The 24,021-nt window shown below is 35.5% G+C and overlaps 1 protein-coding gene across 2 annotated transcripts in view; it reads left to right on the forward strand.

The window, feature by feature from the left end:
• Positions 1-24,021, forward strand: part of LOC150079033 (twitchin-like) — a 2,795,346-nt gene that overhangs the window by 1,861,406 nt on the left and 909,919 nt on the right. For both annotated transcript variants that reach the window (XM_090382361.1, XM_090382360.1), the window contains 2 exons: positions 735-922; positions 21,945-22,059. In XM_090382361.1, the coding sequence (XP_090238487.1) occupies positions 735-922; positions 21,945-22,059 (303 nt within the window). The remainder of the gene's footprint in view (positions 1-734; positions 923-21,944; positions 22,060-24,021) is intronic.

Below are 24,021 nucleotides of genomic sequence, written 5' to 3' on the forward strand. Positions count from 1 at the left end.
AATTTCCAACTTCACTTTTAGAGCCACCCTTATGTATGGGAGATACATTTGCACTTTTCCAATCCAAGGGAATCTCCCCAGAGTCTAGTGATGCTCGCATAATTAGCCTCAATGGTTCAATGCACTTGCTTGCCGCCTCTCTTAAGATTATAGGGTATATTCCATCAACTTGTGATCTTGTATTTAACTATAGTTAAATACAAGATCACAAGATCCCTGACACATCCCTTAATGTTATTTAAGCTGCTTCCCTGGAATTAGCCACTCATTTGAAACATTTCTGCCCTCAGAAAATCTTGCTAATATGATCTGTTGCAGTAACAAACAAATTCTCTTGAGGTATGTACAAGCATTACTTTGATAAATATTATCAGATAAATGTATATCTATATTATCCATGTCCCCCCCCCAAACTAGCAGTTCCCCTGAATCTTTAATGTGTCCTCAATAATACTGGCAAAAACCCTTCCACCCCTATTACAGGAAAAAAAAAAAATTAGGTGGACATCTATAATTTCTTGCTACCTCAGTTTGTTTTCATAATGCATCAGTGCTTTTTCAATTATTCCTGTATAAATTATCATTAATTTAAAAAAATATATATTTATCATTTAATTATCATATGATAAAATGATAATCATTTCTTTACCCACCTAGGCAGTATTTGCAGGCTCATTATGCACTTTATCTTAATCCTTATAGAGTTATAAAATGCCATCCCTATTATTTTGCAGATCCTCCTGGTTCACCGGATATGCCAAAAGTTGACAAAGTGACTAAAAATTCTGTTACATTGTCTTGGAATAAGCCACTGAATGATGGAGGAAGTAAAATTCGAGGTTATTTAATAGAAAAAAGGCCTAAAGGAAATAAAGATTGGGATATAATCAATGAAATTCCTCATCCAGATAACATTTTCACAGTATGTTAAATTTATTTTTATATGATTGTTTTAATTAATTTTAAATAGTCTTATTTCTAAATTATTATATGATTAGTATACGATTAAAGTATTTATCATATGACTACAGGAAACTCAAAAATCTAGCTCTTCACAAACTGGAATTGTTGAAAATCCAACACATTGAGAGATAGCAAATTCCCAGCATGAGTACAGCTGGAAATGTATGCTTCATTAAATGTGTGGTTAATCTCTACCATAAACAGTAGTGAACTGGAGCTTGATAAGTTGTAATGATGGGAAAAATAAAACTTAGCAATTGATTATTTATCCATTGTAGGTTGCACAGCATGGTGCACAGGTAAACTTTATTGTTTGTTTGAAGATAATAGAGTGCTCAAACCTACATTGCTATAATTATGTTTATTTTCAAATTGGAAATATGTACATAATGGAATCAGATGTTTGTGGTATTTTCTTTTCACTTCTTCAGTGATTGCAAAGACAGTAACTATGGGTTATTATTATGGAATTCTTAAAAATTTTAGTAGAATTAAAAGTTTTAATAAATCAGACTTAGATGTAATTTGTAGAATTTTATTTCGCAAATTAGATCTAAGTTTGATTTTTTTTTGTTTTGATAAGTTTGATTTTGATGGTTTAAGATTAATTTTAAATAAGTAAGTAACAGTAATACAGGAGCACTTACCAGCTGTATTTGCAATATAGTTATCACAAAGGTCACTTGAATCAGTCACAAGAACTTATTGATTTGTTTATGGGTAAAACATATATATATATATATATATATATATATATATATATATATATATATATATAAGAGGTTTAAGCTTAATTTTAACTTGGGTTTTTGGCAAAGGAAAAGAAAGCCTGCACGAGAAGCATGCAAAAGTTCGATGAAATTTACTGGTAAAAGTACTTTTACCAGTAAATTTGTATAACAGCATTTGTATTGTTGCTCGCTTGGTAAACAGACAGTGAGTGTTATCAGTCAGGAGTAGAAATTGAATCCCATGGGAGACACAATATAAAAGCGTAGCTTAATTTAATTTATTATGATACTCACCTTTTTATAATCTGCATTGATGTTGGAATAAATTGGATGATAATTTTAAATTTAAGTTAGCATGAATAAGTTAGGATTTAAAAACAGAATTAAAATTTGCGCAAGGAAGTAGAAGTGCATGTCTTCGTCCTTGGTTGTCAATGTTGAAATTTGAAATGATTTTAGTTATACGGTTGGAAACAGAAGGCCAATAGCCATAACAAGTGGCTTTTGTTTTACACGTCTTCAGTTGGCAATGGTAGAAGGAAAGTAAACGCGTGTATTTAAGAAGACTAGGTTCCCATGATGCTCCTGGATACACGTGGGAATCTCAGGTGCATGAGATTCCAGACCGGTGCTATGTTATAGGGTAGTTTGGAATTTAATACTTGAAGAGTGGAATGGCGGCGAAACCATTCTATAACTAGGGCTTCGTATTGGAAAATTTTAAAACTGGATTTTAATTTGATAATAGGAATGGCTGAATCTACTAAGGCGGGGGTGGTTGTGGGATTGAACATGTGTTGCTAATTCGGTATTGGACTGTCATGTCCTAAAGCTATTGTAGTGGTAGTAAGCACGTGTGTTTGATGTTTTGGTAGACCCGTATTTTGTGGTGGTGCTATCAATGTAGCAAGCGTTACAGTTATCTTGACATTTTATTAAGTAGATGATATTATTCATGTCACTAATGTGGTAATTTTGTGTATCTTTATATGAGTTGAATAATGAACCTAGTTTATTGTAAGATGAGAATGTAAGGGTGATATCAGTACTTTTGAATAAACGGCGGAATTGGTTGGCAAAATTACTGTGGTAAGGGAGGATAATTTCCTAAACCTCACTATATACAGAAGCAATACAAAACTAGGAACAAGAATTTTCAGAAAAAACACTCACACGGGCAAATACTTACACTTTGAATCACATCACCCCCTCAACACAAAAAAAGCAGTCCTTTATAATCAAATTTACAATGCTATAAAATACAGTTCCACACATTATGACCTTAATAATGAACTACAATATCTTACAAGTAAATTCATATCTAGGAAATATCCTATTCAATTAATCAAACAAACTATTATCACAGTCCAAAATAATATCAACAACCCACCCAAACGCATGTCCAATAATAATCCACGTATTATCCTCCCTTACCATAGTAATTTTGCCAACCAATTCCGCCGTTTATTCAAAAGTACTGATATCACCCTTACATTCTCATCTTACAATAAACTAGGTTCATTATTCAACTCATATAAAGATACACAAAATTACCACATTAGTGACATGAATAATATCATCTACTTAATAAAATGTCAAGATAACTAACGCTTGCTACATTGGTAGCACCACCACAAAATACGGGTCTACCAAAACATCAAACACACGTGCTTACTACCACTACAATAGCTTTAGGACGGGACAGTCCAATACCGAATTAGCAACACATGTTCAATCCCACAACCACACCCCCTTAGTAGATTCAGCCATTCCTATTATCAAATTAAAATCCAGTTTTAAAATTTTCCAATATGAAGCCCTAGTTATAGAATGGTTTCGCTGCCATTCTACTCTTCAAGTATTAAATTCCAAACTACCCTATAACATAGCACCGGTCTGGAATCTCATGCACCTGAGATTCCCACGTGTATCCAGGAGCATCACAGGAACCTAGTCTTCTTAAATACACGTGTTTACTCTCATTCTACCATTGCCAACTGAAAACGTGTAAAACGAAAGCCACTTGTTATGGCTATTGGCCTTCTGTTTCCAACCATATAACTAAAATCGTTTCAAATTTCAACATTGACAACCAAGGATGAAGACGTGCACTTCTACTTCCTTGAGCACATTTTAATTCTGTTTTTAAATCCTAACTTATTCATGCTAACTTAAATTTAAAATTATCATCCAATTTATTCCAACATCAGTGCAGATTATAAAAAGGTGAGTATCATAATAAATTAAATTAAGCTACGCTATTATATTGTGTCAGTTATAAATGGTACTTTAAGAGATCTACAATTTTCAAATCCCATGGGAGATTGAAACCCTCCCGAAGTGGAGGGGGTAACCTGACCTTTTTTTATTTAGAATCACTAGTGGACTAGTGGATAAATTGTTTATTTAGAAAAAAAAAAAGGCAATGATTTCTTTGCCAATACATATTGCATAGAGATGGTGATGAAGTGTTTACTTTTGTCAGGAATACAGGAACTCCCTGACTTACATAATACTCAACTTAAGGAAATTCGACTTTATGTAAGTTTTTGCCGGCCGGTGCAAACTTAAAAAATCGTGGAAACGTATTTTGCATCCTATAGGAATAAATGGAGGTATCATGAAAATATCATAATGTGAACCCAATAACATATTGGTTTTTTTTTGTAATTCGTTCCAAGTCCTTGGAAATTGAAATTTTCACTATATAACTAAGCTATTTATCTCTCTAAAAGGTCATATTTATAATGGAAATTGCACTATCCTTTCATCATTATCATATGTTCCCATTATAAGAATCAATTTTGAATGCCTTTGTGATATTTTTCTTAAGCACGTTTCTGGAGGTCACTACCCAAAAACAATAAAAACAATTTGCACTTTCCGGTGTATTGGGCTTTTCTGTTAGTGCATCTAATTATAAACGAGTAGTAAACTCGATCTTATTGCATTTGCGATAATACTGATAACTGGAATTCTGTGGGTGTTTACGTTACGGTATGATGGTGAAATATGTTCCCCTTCACTGAAGTCTTCAATCATATAAAAAACAAATTTTCAAAAACTTCTCTTCATTCCTATTTACGTATTACAATGATGAAGGGAATGCAGCCAACGAAAAGTGCAAGTGGTGGTAGCACCAGGAAACAAAACAAAATTGATTTAGAAATGAAGATGAAAATGATTAAGAAGTACGAAGCAGGACAAAGTTTGTCATCTATTGCAAGGAAATTAGGTTTCGCTGCTTCAACAGTGAATACTATTTTAAAGGACAGTGCACATATAAAAGAACATGTTAAAGGATCAATGCACTTAAGATCAAAAGTGAATCAGTGATCACAAAACAGCATTCAGATACTATATCGAAGACGGAACAGCTATTAATAATATGGATGGAAAATCAGATTCAGAAGCAAGTGCCCCTGAGTCTAATAACCAATCAAGCAAAAGCAACAAGTATTTATAAAGATATTAAGGACAAGCAATGGATGGTTTAATAGGTTCAAGTATTGCTCTGGTTTCCACAACGTTAAATTATGTGGTGAAGTCGCCAGCACCGATTCTGCAGCTGCAGTGAAATTTTGTGATGTGTTGAAAAAAATTATTGATGAAGGTGGCTATTCAATGCAGCAAATTTTTAATGTTGACGAGACTGCTCTGTATTGAAAAAAAATACCAGATCGAATATACATTGCCAAAGAGAAAATACAATGCCAGGTTTCAAGATGTCAAAAGATCGGGCCATGCTCTTGCTTGGGGCTAATGCAGCGGGAGATTACAGATTAAAACCACTGCTTGTGTTTAATTGTTGCATTATGGAAATCCTCATGCATTTAAGGGCATCAATAAAGCCACCCTACTTATGCATTTCTGATCGAACCAAAGACCATGGATAACATTATCTCTCTTTGAGGATTGGTTTAAATGCTGCTTCATTTCCGAGGTTGAAAAATATTGTAAAGACAGTGACATTCCTTTCAAGATTTGCTTCTATTAGATAATGCTCCTGGACATTCTACACATCTAGATGATTTCAATTCGAACATGAGAGTCATATTTCTACCGCTAAACACGACTTCACTCATCCAACCTATGGGTCAGGGTGTTATTTCGAATTTAAGAGCATATTATTTATGCACAACATTTGCTCAGGCATTGTCTTCTGTAGACAATGATAAAAATTTTATGTCAAGAGACTTTTGGAAATCTTACAATATTTACCACGCCATCTTAAACATTAATAAGGTGGGCAGAAATTACTAAAAGTTGTTCTAATGGCTCATGAAATAAAATATGTCCACAGCACGTAAAAGGCTTTGAAGGATTTGAAAAAGACAAATCATATGAAGATGTTACAGATAAGATTATAAAGGTTGCAGAGCTACTTCAGTTGGAGGTTGATGCCAAAGACGTGGAGGAGTTAATAGAGGAAGAAGAGAAGGAATTATCTAACAAAGAACTTATTGACTTGCAGGCAGCGATACTGAAATAAGAAAATGCTGACGAAGCTCAAGATGAACCAAATGAAGAGCCAAGACACTTAATCACCAGAGAGATGGTAATGGCATTTCGTAAAATTGCATCAGCAATGGCGAGGTTTGAGTAGATGGATCCTGACAGTGAATGATTTTTAAAAGTTAACAGAGGGGTGAATGGTACAAAGAAATCTATGATGAAAAGAAAGAAGTCGCCGTCCAATCGTCCATTAATATGTTCTTTTGTAAGGTTGAGTGGCCGACCCCTTCTAAATCTTCACAACCTCCGCAGCGGCCTACTCATCAGCTGAAGATGTCAATTCTCGCAACAATGCTTGAAGGTAAAACTTACTGACATTATGCCTGTCTCTTTTTTATAATTTTATAATTTTGAAATTTGTTTAAATTGCATGCTTTTGTAATTTTCCTGTGCATGAGATAAAAATTTGAATAAATGCAATAAATAATTCTATTCACATGTTCATTGAACATTTCTTTTTTTGATTCAATCAATACAGTGAGCACAGTTGCAAGTGCTGCACAAGCATGGAAGAAATTCTGACTTATGTAGTGTTCCACGGAACGCAACCCTTACGTAAGTCGGGGAGTTCTTGTATTGTGAGAGTTTTTCTGTTGTGCTTTTTATCATTTTCGATATGAATTTAGTGGATATCCACAATTTCTAAAGATGTGTGTTATCTGTAGGATTTCACCCTTTAGAGCTTGGCCCTTGGCTTTTACAGCAAACCTGCCAGAAAAGCCTTCTATTTAAGCCACCAGATTTCACATAATTGACGATTTCTGTTAGTGTCGTAAAAATATCTCTCAGTTTTGCAGGAATGTTTTTTGCAGTTAAATTTTTCCCTGTGGAGTACACAGTGACTACTTGAACAGGAAGGGTGTTCTACTGCCTTGATTCTCATAACAACACCTGATATGGGACCCTGCATAACCTTGGCACTCCCAGTACAAATGTCAATACACTTCTTCCAGTTGAGTTCATGAGCACAAAAAAATGTAAATTTTTTCAAAATATCAGCTCCTGTTGTAGTGGTTTTCAAATAATCCCAGATAAGAATGTCTTTGCACAGCTCACCATTATACTGGTATTGAACAAATACTAACAGTGCAGCTAGGCTACTGAACATCAGTGCTCTCATTAAGTTGCAAGGTAAAATAATGTGACAACTAAAGACTATGAATGAATTCATTCAGAAGATCAGCTGGCAAAATAAAATTCTTCTTTTTACAGTGTCATTAGAGAGTGGCACCTGTTTTATTTTTGCTGATTTGTTTGGTCCAAATATTGTCTTGCACAGGTCAATAGCACATGACATTATCAATTTTTTCCCAATTTTGTGGGCCTCTCCTTTGACAAGCAACAATGCAATAGGTCACTTTCAGTGAGGCTTCTAATAATTCTTTTTTACGACTCATAAATCTAGATTTCACCAACAAAGTGTTTTTTTTTTTTTTGTAATACTTCTCTTTCTCTTTGAAATAAGCATTGGACTTACCATTCAAGTCTCAATAATTTCTTTCAAAATGTCTCATCAATAGAGAGGGTTTCATATAGTTATTGCTGAGTTTCTGTTCACATTGAAACACAGAGGGATTCGATTCTGATCATCACCACAATAATAGAAGCCATATATTAAATATTCATTATGATAATGTCTTGGTTGTTTTGGTTTTTATCTGCAGCTGATTTGCTCCTAGATTAATTTAGTGAATGGTCATTATTACACTCACCACTTGGTCTGTCATATTGAGGCGTTCTCAACTCATCCTCGCATCTTTTCTCAATATTTTCTGTTCTCTCCATAAAATCAAACTTTCTCTTTGTTCCTCTTATTAAAAATATATCCTTGATTGGATGGTGTGAAATAAAAATTAAAAAGAGTTATGCAGAAAAACCACCACGTGCCTCCAACACAAAGTGTTTCGGGGACTTGTATCTACTACACATCCATATTTCTAAGAGTGGAAAATAGCTAAAAATTGGCTGTATATTTGCTTTGATGTATTCAGTTGCCTAGTAATTTTTGTAAACAACAGGACTCATTGGTGAATAAATTACTGTAAACATCCAGTTTCTCCCTTCAGCTGGAGATGCAATAAAAGAATATTTCAGGGGGACACTAATTGCAAACAGCTACCTCTGGAGGGGAATATGGCTACCGTTCATTAAGTGCTGTACATTAATTATGACAGTAAATTTTTGCAAACAACAACACAGAACATCCTTTCGTCAACTGGAAGTTACACTTAGGATGACAAAAGCTGCTAAAGGCTAACTGTACAAAACATATACATGAACTGACAAGTGATATCATCCTCAACATTCAGTCTGTTTCTTGCCTTTGTATTGATATGAAGAAGCATTGAAAATCCACACTCGCAGGGATATGTAGAGGCAAATGGAAGTAAAACTTGAAAGACAAGCATGGTGTCATTTGGATATGACTGATACATAGCACACCAGAACTGAGTTAGCAATTTTTCATAAAACAAATTACATGCCGAGGAATCATTCTGTAGGTCCAAGAATTCATCCTGTACTTCATCGGGAATGCTGGCTGCACTCAGGGAAGCAGAGAATGGGTTTCGTACGAGTGCAGTTTCTTCTTCTGTAAGCTCAGGGAAGTACCGCTGAAATTCCTTTTCAAGGGATTTAAGGTGCTCAGTAATCTCCTCCTTCAGATTCTCATCCAGTTCACCTTCAGATTCCTCTACTACACTGCAGAGTTTTTCAAACATGGCAGTGTTTACAAGATTTACACTCCGATGCCAGTTTTGCAGCTTAGATACAAATTCCTGAAGATTGTCTTGAAATTGGATAATGCTTGTTTCCTTTCCCTGAAGTTTTAGACCAGCTATATAAGCTGAACCTGATATAACTCAAAGGCACGATTGACAACATTTCCTTTCAAACCAGTGTACAGCAGTGTAGAAAAGAAGAATCTCGTGATCAGAATTCATGTCTTTACAGAGTTCTTTAAACAGATGGGTGTTGAGGACTCCAGATTTGATGTAATTCACAATTTTGATCATGTGATGCATGTGTGTGTGTTTTACCTGTATTGAGGATGGCTCCTAGGCCTAAACCCATCTCCACCTTGTACGTCTGTGATGGTGCAGAAACTCTGCAGAGCTTTATGTATTAGTGTATGGTGTGTTGCTTGTGTCAGTCCACCTCACCACCAGGGAGCAGCCAACACCAAGGCAGCTGCTGCCCTGGTGCCTGTCCCCAAGCACAAGGAGCCGGGCCTAGGTCTATTATCACCTTTAGTGCCTTGTGCACAAATCCTGCACCCACCGGAAATAGTGCAATACCGGTGGGTGGCAATTTTGATTATTTCCATTCCATTTCATTTATTTACACACACAATTTTATGTACATTCTTGTGATATATATACAATTTATATACAAGATTATATACCATTTTATACAGATTATCATATATATATCCATTCTATATAATAATAATCAAGGTACTGTGTGTGTGTGCGCGCGCGCACGTGCGTGTGTGTGTTCTTGTATCAGGGTGGCTCCTAAGCATTAGCCCATCTCCACCTTTGTACTCTGTTATGGTGCAGAAACTCTGCATAATGGGCTTGAAATGTTATGCAATGCCACATAATTAATGTTAATATTTTTAACATTAATTATGTGGCATTGCATTGTGGGTCTTAATTTGGAAGGTCTATTTGGGGGTTCACGCTAGTTTGCATTAGACGGCCCATCGCAGACATTATTGAATTACATCATTGCAGACATGGTAGCATCAGCAAAACATATGGGGTGATCTTCACCTGCATTAAGAGAACATCTCACCTTTATTCAATGGTCCGTATTCGAGTCTGTTATTCACACATTGAGACACCAATTAAAAATGGATTTTGATATTGAATTTTGCATCATAGTGAATATTTTTTTCAGTTTACTATTTGTAACATAGAATTTTATTCTGATGATAACACTGCATTTGTATATTTTATTTTTTTAGGGCGTGAATCAAGGTCCACCGTGGCAAAAATTTGAAAAAAATCCTAAAGGCTCGCCATAGCAAATAATTAAAATAATATAAAATGTTTAATATATATGAACACGGCAGGCTTTTAATATTTTTTAAGTATCCGCTTCTTCAACTGCTTTTTAACTGCTTCTTCGCCTCTGGATGTGACTGTTTGTGCTCTGTCTTTTACTTTCATCATTTCTTTTCTTATTTCCATTGACTGCATTCCTTAGAGGAAGATGGAATTATTACCAAAATAGCTTGGACACCTTTCTATTTCACAGTATTACAGTGTGTGTGTGTGTGTGTGTGTGTTTTTGATAGTTGTTGGTACATAGGCTTCTGTGGCCATAATGCACCTCCCAAGATTTTTGCAGTACTTTGATCCAAGCCCGAGGCGGGAATCGAAACTGCGACCTTTGGGTTGCCAGGCAGGCACTTTACCCACCCGGCTAGCCTGGTCGGTGTGTGTGTGTGTGTGTGTGTGTGTGTGTGTGTGTGTGTGTGTGTGTGTGTGTGTGTGTGTGTGTGTGTGTGTGTGTGTGTTGCTGTCGAGCTCTTTTCATCCACAAGAGGTGCAAATGGGTGTACTTTGCAGGCTAATTGTAAGTAAGTGACCAAAGTTTTGGTTATTTCAAACCACAGATTGGATTGGAGTTGTTACTTCAGATGCTCACCTTGGACTTGAGCTTGGCATCAGAAGCAACCAGCTTTTAGAGTTATGGACAGTTTGAAATTTTAAATGTGAGTATGACTGTCTGAGTAGGGAGAATGCAAGCACAACACCTCTTTTCATACCTGCCTTTTGGCATATACTACATTTTTCCCATTTAGTTTGTGAATGATTTTCCTCCAATATATTTAATAGATCCCACCTGATATTATCCCTTTAGAGGAGTTCAGAGTGATGTGGAGTAACTTAGTGGGTTCCCCAATAGGAAATATTTTCAAGTCTTTCACCTATGGTTCGTTCTACTGGTTGCTAAATAGGATTCTTATCCATAGCATGTGTTTACTTCATGAATTGTATATACTGAGACACTGAGACTTACTAGCTGAGATGTCTATACTCAGTCATCTCAGCTAGTAAATCTCCATATCATTGCCACTGAACCATTCAGAAATGCCTCAAAACCAAATGTGGAGTGCATGCCACATTTGGAGAGCTACATTTCTGATGGGGAAAGCTTACTCATGGGGAAATGGGGAAAATTCCCCATTGGAATTACAAATTCCCCAATTGTAAGTTTCCCCATTTCCCCACAAATGGGGAAAGCTTACTCAATGTTTGGTTTATTGAGGAGTGTAATATTAAAAAACAAAAGGGGACAATATGATCTATTCTTTTTTTTTATTCTTTGCCTGGGATGTGTCATTTGTTTGAAAAATCTGGCAAAAGATTCATAGGCAGACTGTTTTGTGTTGCCCATTGCTGCTGCTTTTAGCCCTAGGAGTGTGGGTTTCTTCTCTCAGATTTCCAGCCCCAGAGTAGCACCATCAGTGACCAAGCAATAATGAGAGATTAGTAGTTAGTGTGATAAAGTTACGTATATAGACAAAAAGAAAAGTGTCTTTCCTTTTTTTTAAGTAAACTAATTTTTTTTACTTTGGAATATAAAATTAAATAACTGAGTAAATTAGAAGAATTTAATCCTGTCTGAATTAACTGCTTTATAAGAGAAAATACTTCGGAATCACTTGGAAATCACTGTAGTCACTCAAATAGCATTGAGGGCCTCATGACTACATTATTTGAAATCACAGAATGACAGAAGATGACGCTGTTAGCATTTAATGGCAGTGATGATGTCAGTAAGATATGATTCAATAACTTGACCATCAAAAGAGACTGACTGGACAGCACTTGGCAGTTTTTCTCAATAGTGATCACTACTCACTAACATGTAAAATTCGAACATTGTACTCTGTAGTCTCATTCCAAAGCAAAAGTATTCCTCAGAAAACTTTCCAATGATTTTCCAAGACAAGACTGGGCAAAATACATCTCCTTATCATGGATTTTGAATTAACCTATTATGTATATGTAGTTGATGTATATGACCTAAGAGGTTAATATAAGTCAAATGTTCTTTATCTTCAAGGAACAGATTGGACCAATGCAATATCCTTCTCAATTAAACACTACATAATTAAATACTACTTCTCCATATACTCTACAGAACATACAGAGAAGTAACACTGCCGTTGAAAACTCTGCAGCATTCAAAAACCCATCACACATACAGTTTTGTCTGTGTTACTCTCTCAGAATTGTGCTGAGAGTTTTTTGTGCATTATCAGTTCAGTGCCTCCATATGGAAGCCTCTAAACGTCTATGATGGCAACTTCTACTAAATTATGCTGCTGAAATCACCAGCCTTCAAAATCAACCCCTATGGCAATATATTTCACACTGAAGTGGCATAATCTCTGTTAAAATAAACCATCTATAGATCTAAAAATATGCTGGACATTAAATATGAGCAACTCACTTCAGGTTATGGTAGACTGTGATTATCCAGCAGCACATTATCCAGTTTACAGATTAACCAGGGTCTCTCTACAGCCCTTGGTGTCTAAGTCAATACATATTGTATAATGAAAAGAAATATGTGGAATCCATTAGAGGCATTGTTTTTTTATTTATTTTTTATTTTGTGATTTCCTTTACTATTTACTATACTACAGTGAATTTTAACATCCTTTTCTGAGATTTTTTTTTTTTTTAATTGCATCTGTATGCATTCATCATGTTAAAACAGACCAAAGATTGTCTTACTATTGAACAAAAAAAAAAAAATGAAAGAAATCAAATAAATTAATGAATCTCTACTTGACTATATGGAACAACAAGGATATGCCACACTTTCTGGACAAGGAAATGCTGTACTTGTATGCACTTTGTCTTGTTTGCTAATATTAAACCAAAATAATTAAGACAAAACAAATTGGCAATCCTAAATATGTAGACAATTGTAGTTCTCCTTTCCTGCACACCTTTAACTTTAGTTTAAAAGAAAAGGTATTTCTAATATTGCTAAATATACAAATTGCATGTTTTTCTGAGTTGGATTTCCACAGTTTCACACAAGCCAAAGTTCCTTGTTAGCCACTGAAAAGACTCTTTAGGAACAGTATGTCATTTATAATATTGACACAAAAATAGTTCTTAGAAAAGAAAACATGATTCTGAAAAGTAATTACAACATGGATTTTAATAACTAACAAACATATGACAATAAAATCATATCATCTAAAAGAAGGACTTAAAGTTATATACTGCTTTAGATTGGACCACCAATCTAAAGTAGTACATAGCTTAAGTATTTATAAATGATACTTTATATAAGTCAAAACACATTGTAATAGAATAATAGCAATAAATAGTAGCATTTAAACTGAGGTAGGTTTCAACATATAATTTTATAGTAGTTTAAACTTTTGCAAAATTATAATCTTCCAGTCTTTTTGAAGAGAGTTCAGAAATATGTGTGAATTACACAACATGAAAAGAAAAACAACTTAATAAAGTTTTAAATTGCAATAAGTCTTCCATGTTTCATGAAAAAAAAAAAAAATTATTACCATATTGAAACAAAATGTTTTTTTTACATGTATGCATTATAACATTAAATCCAAGATTAACTGACACATTTAAACCATTTTACTTCACATAAATAATATATATATTTTTTTTCACTTATATAAATTGTCACAAATACACTTTGGTCTTTAGATGCTATTCACCTTTCTTAAACTATGTTTTGTTTTTCTGTAGCGTCTGAACTAATATTGTTAGTTAGATTTTGAGAATTTATATTGCTTTTTCTAAGAGTGCTTGCTACTTGGTTTTCTGAAGCAGCAATCTTTCTGGTTTAGGTTCCACAATTTCTGCTTCAGGTACCAAGTTCTACGCAGAATTTTCAAATTCAGGATGATTAAGATTTTCTGTGATGTAATCTTGACAGGTAATCAGCCACCACATTCAGTTTATAAGGATCTAGGACACTGGCATGTAATATTCCTGGATTTTCAAAGTCCATTTGAGAATTCTCCTATTTTGTCTTTCATTTACTCGAGAGTATAAATACTACTATAACAAATACTGGTTTGATTACCAACAAATGTTTGATATTTCTAAGAGCAAATAAGACAGCAAGAGTCTCGATCTTCCTGTCTTTTGTTCTGCAAGATTTAATCTTTAAATAAGAAAGGCAATAGTTTGATAAATGATAATTTAAATATAGGAACAACAATTCAAAATTTAAGCTTTACCTTCAGCAGTTTAACAGTCTACCTTACTCATCATTCCATACAGATTTTATACATTTCCTAGTTAGACTGGTGATTGGAAGCATCAGCTTTGAGCAGTCAGGAATAATTCAGCAATAAAAGTTGACCATTCCGAAGAAACTTCTTGTTTGCTGAATATTCTTTGGAGGTGCAGATTTCAGTATTGCCTTTATGTTTTTCTCAAGTGGTTTTATGCCATTTTCAATTACCCTTAGGGCATAGGATAATTGAATGCTCTATTAGTAAATCTTATGTATTCATGCTGGTGAGTCTCCCTTCTCCCAGGTGAAAGGCTTCGATATACAATAAATAACCAATATACTGGAAGTAATCACCAAAGTGTAAACAACATTTGAACACTTCACCAACATTTAGTGTATTTCTTTTGATAAAGAAATGATAAAAGAAAACTTTCATTTATCCCTAATTTTTAGGCATTTGAAAACACTATTGCCCAGAGTATGATATATCAGATGGGCAAAAAAATAGTGAAACTGTAAATTTTTAAACAAATTTTAACTAAACTTACTAAAATACATTTTACTGAATATAATACTTCAGTTTCAACAAAAAATTCAAACTTTTTTAATTTTGGACATTAATGGGAAGTTGCTGGATAGATTTGTGTGGAAATTTTATCCTTTGGCCAGCAGGTAATCGATTGTTACAGCAAACTTCCATTTGGTGTGTGAGAGTAGATAGTTTGAATAAATTCAGGGAAGAACTAGACATGCTATTAGAGGGGATAAAATGTAATATGGGAAGTTTTTTTTTTTTTTAAGTCGAACTTCTTTAGTCGTGCTCCAGGCAGTTTTCACATGTGAGTAACTTGCGTTCATGGATTGACAAAAATAACGACGAAAATGAGACACAGCAAACTAAGCCATAAGTAAACGCGTTACAGGTGCTCTGAACAGCCAACTACCATACTAGTCTGAATGCACTGGTTCTCATCCGATTACCGAAGTTAGGCAGCATTATGCCTGGTTAGTAATTGGGAGGATGACCACCTGGGAATACCCGGTTTAGTTGATTTTTTGCCTTCCTTTCTTTTCAAGTGGTAAGGTAATAAAGTGTAAATCTGTGCCTTTTATCTTTACTTTTATAGCCTGTGGATAATATTCCTCCTATTTTTGCTTATTAGAATCGCCATTAATAGAATAAATTCAATTCGTAAACATGATCACAATGACTGGCACTTACTACATGTATAGTGAACAGTATTTTGTTATGGAGTGTCCATCATAAAGTGATTTGATTGTACAGTGAACCAATCATAAAGCGGGGGTTAACTGTAGTGAGTGTTGTCTGTAAGACATATAGAGCACGTATACATGCACTGCGTTTGTGGATTGCCCCAGGTAGTTTTCACATAGGAGTAACTTGCAGCCGTGGATTGACAAAAATTGACACAAAATGATTCATCCCCCACCATTGTACCACTCCGTACCAGGCACAAGCAATGCTACACCATATGTAGCAGTGATGCATGCGCAATTAGTACCCCTACAGTGCAGTCACAGTGTAACTCGCACGTGTGTTGCATTTACATTTTAAATCGCTATATCTCAGCTTCTAGCAATCCAATTTTAAAAATTTAAAAACCAAAATATTTCTTTCATCATTCTCTACCGTATGTCATAAAAAGTTTATAATTCAACATGCCAATGACTAATAGTGAGCATCGTAAAGTGTATAGAGCACATATATGTGTAATGTGACCACCGAAATCACCTCGAAGGAGAAATCTAAGCTATTTCGACAGCAGAAGAAATTAATTTGTAAAACAATTAAACTATTAAACTATATATTAAAAAAATATTAAACTACTGTAACATTGAAATAATAAACGTTTCATAAGATTCTAAAGAAGTTTCACTTAATATCAGCTATGCGTGCTCGGCACACACACACACACACAATTTTTTTTTTTTTTTATTCATTCAGTTGGCCATGAAATGTTAATGATAAGGTGTGCTTAGCTAGCTTTAATAAAGTTAGGAAGCTTAAAGTAAACATAAGAAAAATCACAGTCAATGCCCACACTCCTCAGAAGAAGAAGAATGTAGATATTAAATGTTTAGATGCCTAACTTTTTTGTGAGTGAAAAATGTATGTGATGTTTATCCTTCTCTAGGCAGAAGTGAATTCCTTTTGTTATACACAATATATATATATATATATATATATATATATATTATAATTATTAGCAATTGGTTCTAAAAGCAAAAATTATAAAGGTAAAGCTATCAATGTTCAAAGTTTAATTTTAAACTTAAAATATCATAGACCATAATCAGTTCTATCCCTGTTATTCACTCCATTTTAGAAAGGCATGAGTTCCTATTCCACCCAGGGGCTCACATCTTGTGAGTATGGGCTTGGCACACCCAGGGTCCTGAGCTGGATATCATCATTCTTCTCTTTCTTGGGGATTCCTTTCTACTTCTCTCTCTTTCTCAGGGTAATTTGGGAATTTTTTTTTGGCTGGTTCAGCATAAGCCTCAGGCTTCCTTGCACCATATGGCTAATAATAATAATAATAATAATCATCTCTGGGAAGACTTTTTATGGTTTTTTTCCACATAGGGCCCAGTTTTTCAGAATTGTACAAGGAGGGCATGGTTTTTTTTTTTTTTTTTTTTGATTCAGCAAAACTTTTTTTTTTTTTTTTTATCAAAACCCCAAACATGAGAGGTATATTAGAACCTATAGTACTTAGTACCATTCATGAGTTGGAGGTTGAAAAGATGAAAGAAAATATTTGTTGATATTAGAATTGAACTTCTGTAGATTGTAATTTTCAGGAAATGCGAAAGAAGGACAGTTGTTCCAGAGAACAGAAGTTAGTATTAGTATTAGTATTAGTAACGGCCGCATGGTGCAAGAAAGCCTATGGCTTATGCAGCACCAGCCAAAAAAAAAAAAAAAAACAATGATAAAAAAAAATAAATAAAAAAATAAATAAATAATAATTAATAATTAATAAAAAAAAGAAATTAAACCTATCATTCTATGCGCTTCCCTTACCCGAAAGTACTATCCAGATGACCTTTGAATTTCCCCAAACTGTCGGCCTCTACCACCCATGAAGGCAACTTATTCCAGTAATTTATAACTCGCTGGCTAAAATAAAACTTCCTGCAGTCCAATCTAAACATTTCCCCCCGTAACTTGAATTTATGTCCCCTAGTTCTAGCATCATTTATAATCTTGAAAATTTCGTCCTCATTCATTTTACTGATGCCTCTCAGAGCCTTAAACACCTCAATCAAATCTCCTCTAAGGTGTCTAGTTTCCAAACTCTGCAACCCACATATTCGAAGTCTTTCTTCATAAGGACGCCCTTTTGTTGATCTCACCAGGCGAGTGACCCGTCTTTGCACCCTTTCAAGAAGCTCGATGTCTTTCTTTAGGTGCGGTCTCCATACTTGAACACAGTATTCCAAGTGTGGTCTAACATAAGCCTTATATAATGGGATTATCACATCCCTATCTCTACTTGCAAAAGTTCGATAGATCATCGATAGGACACCATGGGCCTTCCTTGCAACCTGTTTACAATGCTCAGAGAATTTCATGTCTGACCGTATCGTAACACCCAAGTCTCTTTCCTCCAGTACTGGGTTTAGTTGAACTCCACCAAGTGAATAAGTTTTTTTGGGATTACTGCTTCCCAGGTGTAATACCTTACACTTTATTGGATTAAAGCATAGCTGCCATTTTTCTGACCATTCCTGAAGTCTATCTAGGTCTCTCTGAAGAAGCTCAGCTTGACAGTGATCATTAACTACTCTACCAATTTTAACATCATCTGCAAATTTAGACATCACGCCCTCTATCCCTTCATCAATGTCGTTTATGAAAATTAAAAACAACAGTGGTCTTAATACTGATCCATGGGGAACCCCACTTCTTACATCAACCCAATCTGAGGAATAGCCATTTATCACAACCCTCTGCCTCCTGCCCTGAAGCCATCCTTCTATCCATCTAAGGATTTTCCCAGTGATTCCAACCTGTTCCAGCTTATAAAGCAACCGCTCATGTGGGACTGAGTGAAAAGCTTTGCTGAAATCTAAATAAACAATGTCGAAATTATTTCCTAAATCCAGCTCGTGAGTGACCCTTTCGAAATAGCGAACCAGATTTGTTAAACATGATTTTCCCTTTACAAAACCATGCTGAGTATCCTTGAGAATTTCAATTCGATCCAAATGATCCTGAATTCCACCCTTGATCGTTGCCTCCATGATTTTCCCTACTACTGAAGTCAGACTGACAGGTCGATAATTTCCAACTTCACTTTTAGAGCCACCCTTATGTATGGGAGATGCATTTGCACTTTTCCAATCCAAGGGAATCTCCCCAGAGTCTAGTGATGGTCGCATAATTAGCTTCAATGTTTCAATGCACTCGCTTGCCGCCTCCATTAAGATTATAGGGTATATTCCATCAACTCCAGGAGCCTTACTGGTCTTTAGACTCGAAAGTTTTTTCATTAAATAATCTTGCGAAATTTCAATATCATTAATTACATATTTTTTAACTTCGCTCCCACAATTTCCCATTGCCACAAAAGGTTATGCAAAATAACTGTTGAGTTCATCTGCAACAGCAGCTGGTGTATTTATTACTATCCCCTTTCCCTTACGTAAAGGTCCGATCTGGTTTGTCCTGCTCTTCTTGGCATTTATATATGTGAAGAATTCTTTATCCCCCCTCTTTGCTCTGTTTGCTAGTGATTTCTCATAAACTGCCTTTGCCTGTCGAACCTTTTCTGTGGCTCTATTACACATCACCTTGTATTGTAGCTGTTATAGGCTTCAGTACTTTTTATTGCTCTGTGACCTTTCCATGCCACCTTTTTCTGCTCAAGTAATGTGGCAACTTCACTATTCATCCAACTTGGAACCCTTCTCGTGGAGTATTTTTTTAATGGTATATACGCATTCAAGGCATCTGTGATTAATGTTTTAAAAGCATACCACAGTTTAATTGTATTCATTCTCTGCGCGATATCTACCCAGTTAATAGAGGCCATGTAGTACCTTATGGCATCGTAATTTCCTTTTCTGAAATTAACACCCATTCCTTTGCCTTTTACTTCTGCTACCTCCCTCGTCATCATCCACCGTAGAACTCCATGATCACTTCCTGCTACTGGTTCCTCTACTGTCAGCCCTGTTATGTCATCTGATTCATGTGTGATGATGAGGTCTAGGATATTCTTTTCTCTAGTATTTTCCTTGACATGTTGATACAAATAACAGTCATCTAGTTGATTTAAAAATTTTGTTCCCCATGTCGAGTTTCCTTCCCATTTACTCCAATCAATTAGAGGCAAATTGAAATCACCCATAATAAGACATTGATGCTTACTTGCCCATTCCATTTGCATGTAGAGGCTTTTGTCATAATCGTCACAATCACCTGGTCTGTAGATTACTCCTACTCGCATTATACCTTTGTTTCCATCTATCTCACACCATACAGACTCTATACTAGCATGTGAAATGTCTGAATCCGGGAAAGCTATCGTCACACTCAGGCTGCTTCTGATAAGAAGCATTACCCCACCACCCCTTCTATCTACTCTATCCTTTCTAAATACATTATACAAGCCGTACTGGAACTCATTATCCCCAATTTCTGGGTGGCACTACGTCTCTGTAAGCCCTATTATGTCCGCGTTACTTGTTTTAACCAGCAGTTCGAATTTGCTCATTTTATTGACGACACTTCTAACGTTACTGTACAAACAATTAAGATTTACTGTTCTTGTATATTTAACAACCCTAACACAACCCTTGAAGTTTTTTAGGCTCTCTTCCCTGATATTAGCTACCCGCTCATGTGAAACTTTTCTGCCCCCAGAACATCTAGATAGTACGTCCAGTTGGGGTAACAGATAAGAACTCTTAAGGTATGTGCAAGAGTTACTTTGACCAATATTATCAGATAAACGCGTGTCAGTATTACCCACATCCCCCCCCCTAACTAGCAGTTTCCCTGAACCTTTAAGGTATCCTCAATAATACTGGCAAAAACTTTTGCACCACCTTTGTTTAAGTGTATCCCGTCTCTACAAAACAAATTCCTTCTACCTACAAGTGTGGCCATGCTGATAGAAATTTACCCCCTAAAGCCTTGCAGGTTCCTTCAAGTCTTGAGTTAATCCACAAGGCTCTTAACATATAATCCCTCCTATTGTGTCTGGGCAGAATTGCAGACACATAGACATTATGGCCTAGCTCGCGACATTTCCTCAGCATGGTCCTGTATTTTTCCAACAAATCGTCAGATCGTGTACGTTTAATATAATTTGTCCCCACATGAATAATAATATTTTCTTTACCCCCTTTAAAATCTGACAATCTGTTGGTGACATCATCAATAGTTGCTCCCGGCAGACATACCCTGGTTCTGCTCCACCTATCCTTATTACAAAAAATATTCCCCGTTTCCCTGACAATGGAGTCTCCTAATAAAACAATGTCCTTTTTAACCAGAGTAGTTTGCACTTGGTTTTTCTGTTTTGAGGCTCGAATCGGGTGTGCATCACTTGGTAGATTGCTGGAGTTTTGAGTCCCTGACGAGCTCCCAGATGCATTATTCTCGAGGGCAAGCACTCATTTTTTCAGGGACTCAAATTGTTCCATCAGTGCACCAAATTGTAATTTAAGATCGGTGCACTCCTTACATCGATCACAAAGAAAAGAATCCCCAGGTGAGGTAGGATTAGTCACCAGGTCGACCTTGGAAAACATTCCACAGGTTCCACAACGGATTAAATCATTACTCACCCGTAAATCGCCATCGGCTATTTCCGTGTGAGTCACGATACCCTGTGACGTGTTTAAGGCAGATCTCGTAACTACCATTATAAAATTAAATAAATATCAATGAAAGTAACTTTAAAAAATTATATCTATAATATTATTAAAATCAAACAGTTACAGGAAAACCTATAACAAAATAATCCAACAATATCTAAATAAATCAAATATTTAAAAGCACTATCCAAAAGTAAACCACTTAACTGAGGAGCCCTGTCTAAGCGCGTCCGCTCACCTCGAATGCCAACAGTCGCCAAGTTGAATGAATAAACGAGGAAGAGGAAAAGTTGGTTCTGTGAGTTTGATGTTGGACGGTTAAAGGATGTTGACTGGTTGTGGCATGTGTTTGAAAGAGAGGGCGGGAATTATAGAAGCCAATTTAGAGGAACAGTGCCCATGGAAGTGTCTACAGAAAAGGCATGCAGCAGAAACATAACGTCTTGTAAGAATTATAATAGATTGCATTAAAATAGATTGTAAGAATACTTACAATTTACAGAAACAATATACCAGTACTTCGTGGCCTTAGTTTCCTTGTTACAAATTCAAAGTAGAAAAAAAATCAATTAAATTTCTTTATTTTTATTATTATTTTTAGTCAAAATAATTGTGCCATTTGTTTAGGTACCAAACCTTGCAGAAGGTCAAGAATATGAATTCCGTATTATTGCTGTTAATGATGTTGGAGAAAGTCCCCCAAGTAAACCATGTGGAATGGTCTTAGTAGAAGATCAACCAGGTTTGATAAATTGCCTATTACTTCATTTTAATACTGAATAATTTTAATAGAATAATTCTGTAATTAATTCATTTTAACCAATTCAGTGATGGAGATTTTGTTTAATATATTGTCACTAATTACAATATATTAAACTTGAAAGTGTGTCACACACCTAGTTATAACTTCCTGACCTATTTTATAATTAAATTTCAATTTATAATAATGTAATAATCTTTTTTTTTGAAATATGTTACTTTTTAATCTAAAAGAACATATATTCTGTGTTCATGTGTGCATTATAATTGTCTAAATAGTACATATGTTGAATTCACTGCTTCTGACACATATAAGCATCAAATCATACTTCAAGTGATGTGTCATGATTCATCTATGAAGGGGTATCAAACAGTTTTTCTCCTAACTATGCTTACATGTTCCAGGAGGATGAGATTTGGAATATGTATTGCTCCTCTGTATAGTCACCACCCAAAGTGACACATTTCTCCCATATTTTGGAGCAGTTCATTATACCATTTTTGTAGGTCTCACTTTGTTCTTGAAACCATGCTTCTGTCGCAGAAATTACCTTTGAATTGCCAAAAAAAAAAAAAAATGCTTTCCACGCAAAAATTGATTTATCTTGCCACATCTGCCTTATTCCCCTGACTTCTTCCTTCTGACTTCTTCCTCTTTCTGCAGCTGAAAACAATTTTTGCATGGAAAGAATTTTTTTTCAGCTGCAGAAAGAGGAAGAAGTCAGAAGGCGGAAAGTCAGGGGAATAAGGCAGGTGTGGCAAGATAAGTTCTAATTTCTGGGCAAAGTCAGTGGTTGCAATAGCAGTGTGGGCTGGTGTTGTCATGAAGCATTCAGCATCACTTTCCTTGATTGCCACATGTAATTGCTTCAGTAAGTTGCTGTAGTAATGTTCATTGATGATGGTAACTTTCTACAGGTAATCTATGAAAATAATTTCCATTTCATCCCAGAAAACTGACAGCAACAACTTTTTTGTTTTGTTTTTGTTTTTTTCTTTCTGAAGACATGAGCAAACAAGGAATCTACTGTACTGAGACTTATTCACATTGAAATCATTGTGAATCATGCTCTCTACTGATCCATGGCTTATCCCAGTCTCAGCAAGTATCTGTTTAATTGTTATCCAGTAGTCATTGAGGATCAGCTGCTCAATTTTCTGCACAAATTCTGCAGTGTAATATGTGGATAGCCACTTCTTTCCTCATCATGGATGCTCTCCCAGCCACACTTGAACTGTGTCCACCAGTGTTTTACAGTGTCACACAATGCACAGATATCCCTATACCACATTACATCTCGTCATGGATAGTCCTTGGCTGTTTGACCAGGAATTTGATAATAGGTCGATATTCAACTCTCCATGAGACACTGTCACACACATTCAGGGCTGTAACAGAAGAAACATAAGAATTAAGGCAGTGAAACTTGTGGAATATATTACAGAATAAACAAGCAGTACAGTCAATAAAACATAATGTTCATAGAATATACAGAAGAAGGTCAGGGACAAAACTTTTTGATACCCCTCATAATTGTTCAAAAAGCACCCCAGTGCCGTTCCATAATGCATATTGGCAGCCATTCTTAAGCAGTCAGTAAGCAAGTGCACTAAAGGTAAAGGCAGATAAAATTAACTACTGCTCAATCCTGTCAGCACTGATTGAAATCTCGGTTACTAGTAGCAATGCTTGTTTTTTGTTTATATCTTGGTAAGGTGCCTCCGTAGCCAGGTGGAAAGGAGCAGCAGTGCTTACCACATGCTTCTTGATTAGACCAGGGTTCGAGCCCGTCACCACCAAATACGGAGGATGCGGAAAGGTCAGGGAATGACAACCGCATATCCCGGAGCAATATGGCCTTAGTTGCTAATGCTCCTGAAAACCAAATAACAACAACAACATATCTTGGTAAGAGTTTTTTTTTTTTTTTGCTTGTTTTGAAAT

Source organism: Mastigoproctus giganteus, chromosome 10 (genome assembly GCF_048544385.1).
Source record: "Mastigoproctus giganteus isolate SK-2022 chromosome 10, ASM4854438v1, whole genome shotgun sequence".
Taxonomy (NCBI): domain Eukaryota; kingdom Metazoa; phylum Arthropoda; class Arachnida; order Uropygi; family Thelyphonidae; genus Mastigoproctus; species Mastigoproctus giganteus.